The 6,346-nt window shown below is 34.3% G+C and overlaps 1 protein-coding gene across 4 annotated transcripts in view; it reads left to right on the forward strand.

Moving 5' to 3' along the window:
• LOC138706469 (uncharacterized) overlaps positions 1-5,176 on the forward strand; it is a 46,693-nt gene extending 41,517 nt beyond the window's left edge. For 3 of the 4 annotated variants that reach the window (XM_069835798.1, XM_069835796.1, XM_069835799.1), the window contains 2 exons: positions 3,075-3,123; positions 4,941-5,176. Coding sequence is in view for 1 of the 4 variants with exons in the window: in XM_069835799.1 (XP_069691900.1) it covers positions 3,075-3,123; positions 4,941-5,004 (113 nt within the window). In the remaining 3 variants the exon portion in view is untranslated. Of the gene's footprint in view, positions 1-2,645; positions 3,124-4,940 lie in introns of all 4 variants that reach the window. The other variant, XM_069835797.1, reaches the window with a different exon arrangement.
• Positions 5,177-6,346: the final 1,170 nt, after the last annotated feature.

Below are 6,346 nucleotides of genomic sequence, written 5' to 3' on the forward strand. Positions count from 1 at the left end.
CTCGACATATGTAGCCTTCAGCAAACTTTACCTAGGTAATGCAGTAGTTTCCTATGAAAAATAGTGAAATTACATCAGGAATGCCGATATAATAAGGCAAACTAGTCTCAACATCGTTTTTGTCATCAGCATGATCACTTTCAAATATTGGACTCTAAAGTGTGTACAGTATATATATCCAATTTTTACCCACACCATCTTCATTCGTCATCACCATCACCATTTACATGGGTAGGATCTCCAAGGTCCGTTCCGCTCACTCAGGAATCAGAGATATCTTCCCATCTTCTCCTCGTTAGACCAACATCTCTCCTACCAATGGGTCTGTAAGTCATAGCTTCTCTTGTTATCTTCGATTTTTTTCATTCTTAAAATATGGTCTTACCAATTCTTCCTTCCTTTCAATTATTATATAATTTAAGTTAAAAATGTGTAATTCTCATCGGATTGTAAGGTTACTCATATCAAATCTGCTATTATATCCAGTTACATATCGTACACACTTCAATTCGGCGATCTATATTCTTTTTTTTTTTTTTTGTGAGTGCCCAGGTTTCACATCCATATAACAGTGTCGAAGTAGCCATTACTTACTTACTCACTTACTGGCTTTTAAGGAACCCGGAGGTTCATTGCCGCCCTCGCATAAGCCCGCCATTGGTCCCTATCCTGAGCAAGATTAATCCAGTTTCTGTCATCATATCCCAACTCCCTCAAATCCATTGTAATAGTATCTTCCCATCTATGTCTCGGCCTCACCAAAGGTCATTTTCCCTCCGGCCTCCCAACTAACACTCTATACATTTCTGGATTCGCCCATACGTGCTACATGCCCTGCTCATCTCAAACGTCTGGATTTAATGTTCCTAATTATGTCAGGTGAAGAAGAGAATGCGTGCATTTTTGTCTTGTGTAACTTTCTCCATTCTCCTGTAACTTCATCCCTCTTAGCCCCAAATATTTTCCTAAGAACCTTATTCTCAAACACCCTTAACCTATGTTCTTCTCTCAAAGTGAGAGACCAAGTGTCACAACAATAAAGAAAAAATGGTAATATAACTGTTTTATAAAATCTAACTTTAAGATTTTTTGACAGCAGATTGGGTGACAAAAGATTCTCAACCGAATAATAACAGGCATTTCCCATATTTATTCTGCGTTTGATTTCCTCCCGAGTAAAATTTATATTTGTTACTGTTGCTCCAAGATATTTGAATTTTTCCACCTCTTCGAAGGACAAATCTCCAATTTTTATAGTTCTATTTCGTACAATATTCTCGTCACGAGACATAATCATATACTTTGTCTTTTCGAGATTTACTTCCAAACCTATCGCTTTACTCACTTCAAGTACAATTTCCGTGTTTTCCCTAATCGTTTGTGGATGTTCTCTTAACATATTCACGTCATTCGCATAGACAAGAAACTGATGTAACCCGTTCAATTCCAGACCCTCACTGTTATCCTGAACTTTCCTTATGGGATATTCTAGAGCGAAGTTAAAAAGTAAAGGTGATATTGCATTTCCTTGCTTTAGTCCGCAGTGAATTGGAAAAGCATCAGATAGAAACTGGCCTATAAGGACTCTGCTGTAAGTTTCACTAATACACATTTTAATTAATGGAACTAGTTTCTTGGGAATACCAAATTCAATAAGAATATTATATAAAACTTCTCTCTTAACCGAGTCATATGCCTTTTTGAAATCCATGAGTAACTGATGTACTGTACCCTTATACTCTCATTTTTTCTCCAATATCTGTCGAATACAAAAAATCTGATCAATAGTCGACCTATTACACCTAAAACCACACTGATGATCCCCAATAATTTCATCTACATATGGAGTTAATCTTCTCAAAAGGATATTCTACAAAATTTTGTAGGACGTCAACAAAAGTGATATTCCTCGAAAGTTACCATAATTAGTCTTGTCCCTCTTATTATTATTATTACTATTATTATTAGTACTATTATTATTATTATTATTATTACGCATGAAAATTAATGAAAGATGAATATCTGTTTTTTTTAAATCGATTAAACTGTGAATGTTTATATAACATATTAATAGATTTTGAAAAAATTATCTGCAATAGATTATGACGTTTTCAGCACAAAATTTTGTAGAATATCCTTTTGAGAAGATTAACTCCATATATAGATGAAATTATTGGTGATTATCAGTGTGGTTTTAGGCGTAATATGTCGACTATTGATCAGATTTTCTTGTATTCAACAGATATTGGAGAAAAATGGGAGTAAAAGGGTACAGTACATCAGTTATTCATCGATTATTCATCGACTCGCTTAAGAGAGAAGTTTTATATAATATTCTTATTGAATTTGGTAATCCCAAGAATCTAATATGAATATAACTTGGTATTCCCAAGAATGTAATATGAATTTAACTTTTTTCAACAAGGTTAAGACTATAATTTACATGTAAGTTAGTATTATCAGTATTATTTATAATCTTGTGCTCAAAATTTCGTGCCAATTCTTCTCTTTTGCCGAAACATAAACGACATCCGATTTCCTATTTTCTGTCACGTAAACTACTGTATTTATATATGTAAGAAAGATTTTTATGTACACCATCTGCGATATCTTCCATTCCAATGGATGTTTTTTTAAAATAACAGATTTTAAACAAAATGCAGCCGGCAATGAATGATTGATTTGCGCACTTTCCGTATGGAGCAGCTGTGGGCTGCAAACACTACGTTTTTACAAGATGACGTCGAAAATCAAGTTGACTTTCCTCTTTCCTACATTTGACCTTGTCGAAGAAAAGATAAGTACTGTCTCTGAATACGGTTCCGGCACTTTATTTTATATGACCTAACTTCTGACTCGAAAAATTTGAGACGAAATGAAGTTGAACTGACATTCTTGAATACGGTATTAAGTATCCAGGAGCGTACAGATAATACAGAATTACGTACATAGAGACTTGTATCTCAATCCAAACCGTATCTAAATCAGCACTTCTATACAACTAAATTAATATTCTTAGATCACATTTAAAATTATGTATATTTTTGTTAATAAAATGTCGTTTTGTTTTTCAGATGATTTCGTAATAAGTGGCAAAGAAGGAGTAGTATTTCAAGAACCGTCGTGAGTAAAATAAATTACACATAGGTTTTGACAATTTAAATTAAACCAATTCATATTACAATTCCTTAAAATTGTATGTTGAGAACATTGCTATACAGGGTGTAACAAAATTATATGCCAAAACTTTAGGGAAACATTCCTCTCACTTAGAGGGTGAGAATACGAGTATGTTATAAGGGTGTTTTTGAAGTGGCGTTACAAACTTTCAGTGATGATGGCGAAAGGCACATGTATCAATTTGAGATAAGGAACCATGGTCCGGAAATGACTGAGTCGAAAGTTATAAGCAAAAATAGTTGTGTGGAAATGGAATTGTAATTTGGCACTACGTTCCCTCCTTCCCTTAATCTTTGGAACAGTCATGGAAAGATAGTGTGGGTCGGATGTCTCCTACGTGGATACTGGTCCGATACAATCTGTGAGCCTGTCTACTGTTCCCAGTGGCTTATCCGTACTCGAAAATCAGATCTGCTTATTCCGCTCTCGTGTACTCCTCCATTTCACTAGGACTGATCGACTGGACACTGCAACTTGTACACATACACTGCTGTCTACAGACGTGCATATCAGGACCGACCATGTCCGTTACACATTACGCTATCTGCATTGCTTTAGTCCCCATCTCTCAGACAGCGCACTGAATGGAATATACTGTAAGTAGACAACGTAAACAACGTCGGATGAATACAGTATGTGTAATATGTACAGATAAATACATATAAATAAGGTGTACAGAGGAATAAAATTATTTCATTTCCACACAACTATTTTTGCTTCTAACTTTCGACTCGGTCATTTCCGGACCAGGGCTCCTCATCTCAAATTGATACATGTGCCCTTCGCCATCATCCCTGAAAGTTTGTAACACCACCTCGGAAACACTTGTATAAGCATGGGTCCGAAAATTCTTGATTTTCTTATTAGAGCTCCCTTTCTGAATCCTGCTTACATTGTATGATGCGCAGGCGATATTGGTTTTTTTGTGGAATACCATCATAGCTATCGTGTGCGTTACACCCTATAACTGAACACCATAACTGTGGGAAATACAGAAAGAGAATGTATGGTACATCATCCCCACCACAATTCCCATGTGTAATTACTGATGTTCGGGTAAAGTAGCTGTATCAGGATAGAATGTATAACTGCTTCAGACTAAGTAAACACTACCCCCTTCCACTAGCTAAAACTCTACCTGCTGGGAAGAGTGCTCCCCACTCCCTAGCTAAATCATCAGTGAATGGACAGTACAGCCGATAGGAACTGAATATACATCGTCACTACTGTTGGCTGAGGGACACGCGAGAACTAGCTAATGTCTGTAAACAAAACGCGCGGACCATGGATACCTATCCTGATACAGCTACTTTATCCGAACCATAGTAATTACATTTTAACCAGAGATAAACAAGAGCGTCTACATGTAATCAGACTGTTCTGGTGTGAAACTGTTACACGATAGCTCTGATAGAATTTCACACTAACTACATTGGGTTCTATCGAAGAAATAAAGTGTTTCCGGACTCATGTTCAAATAACAATGTCATCTATATGTGAGGAATGTGTCCCTAAAGTTTTGACATACATTTTTGTTACACTCTGTATATTGTATGAAATTTCGCATCTTACTTTTTCCGTTACATTCCGTTTTAATTACATTATTATTTGTAATAAAAAATCTTTACACAAAAATGTTTTTCAACTTATAATAACAAGATACTGTAGGCCTATTATATTTTACCTTCAATATAGACTTTAAAGGCATCCATTTGTGTAAAAAAAATAATTTTGTTTATTATTTTTAACATTTGTTTCAGCATACCAAAACTAGACAAGAAAGATCCAGAATGGTGGTTTCCCATTAAGATAACACGACTATAAAAGCTATGTAAGAACAGTTTCTGATTAACAGCTTACTGTGATTGTGATATTAACTCATGTAAATTATGTTGTCAATGTATGTAACTCTATAATAATACACAATGTCATAAATGAAACCAAGAAATGACAGTGTTATATCATATAAAAATAAATGTTTTCAATACTTTCGTTACATTTTGCTGTTGTACAGTAGTGGCAAAAAAAAACCGGACCGACCCTTGTAGCTGATTTCAGAGCTTTGTTCACCCAGAGCACGGTAGACTGGTAACTAAAACTTTCGTGGTTCGAATTCTGCCTGGGAAGGAAACTTTTTTTTTGTTCCTTATTCAAATTTATTCCCAATACTTTTCGATTGCAGCGATATTTTACTACTTAATTAACTCATTATTCCCAGAACATGAATTTTACCAGCAATCGAAAAGTATTGGGAATAAATTTGAATAAGGAACAAAAAAAAGTTTCCTTCCCAGGCAGGATTCGAACCACGAAAGTCTTAATTACCAGTCTATCGTGCTCCGGAGTGAGCAAGGCTCTGAAAGCAGTTACAAGGGTCGGTCCGGTTTTTTTGCCACTATTGTACTCCATTTGATAATTATTTCCAATTTTTATTTATGAACTACTAGAGTCAGGTACTTTCCAAAATATAATAATAATAATAATAATAATAATAATAATAATAATAATAATAATAATAATAATAATAATAATAATAATAATTTTTATTTGAAAGATAAAAATAGTACACTTTTGGTTGGCACTCCCGATGAAGCAAAAGCTTGTGGCCGGGAGTGGAGTATTACATTGACTAATTAAAAAGTTATATTAAAAGTTTAAGCCTACACTAAAATAATTATTTAATTGTTTAATTTAAGTAATCAAATGTAAGTAAGTAAAAGTAAAGTGAAAAATACCAAAATAGTAATACAAGAAATACAATGAAATTATATCAAATACACAGAAGGGTAGGTTAACTAGAAAGTACAAGGAGCGATGGCCCCTTTAAACAATAATAAAGTAAAATGAAAAAAGTATTAATAATACAATTACTCAGTTTCGTTTAAATATACATGCGAGCACTTCAATTTAAAAATATACATGCAGTGTAAAAATTATAAGGAGCATAATAAAGTACGTTTCTTAAAAGGAAAAGCATACTTAAAAAATTAATAAGGCTCAAATCTGACTTTACTCGTCACCACCACCACGCGCATATAAACTTATTCAAAATTGTCTTAAAAATATACTTTCTTCTTCATTTCACTACTGTTAAGGCCCATTCACAATGAAAATTAAACACAACCGTAACATAAACACAGAAGTTTGCGCCCAGGCTACCAAATGG

Source organism: Periplaneta americana, chromosome 9 (genome assembly GCF_040183065.1).
Source record: "Periplaneta americana isolate PAMFEO1 chromosome 9, P.americana_PAMFEO1_priV1, whole genome shotgun sequence".
Lineage (NCBI taxonomy): Eukaryota > Metazoa > Arthropoda > Insecta > Blattodea > Blattidae > Periplaneta > Periplaneta americana.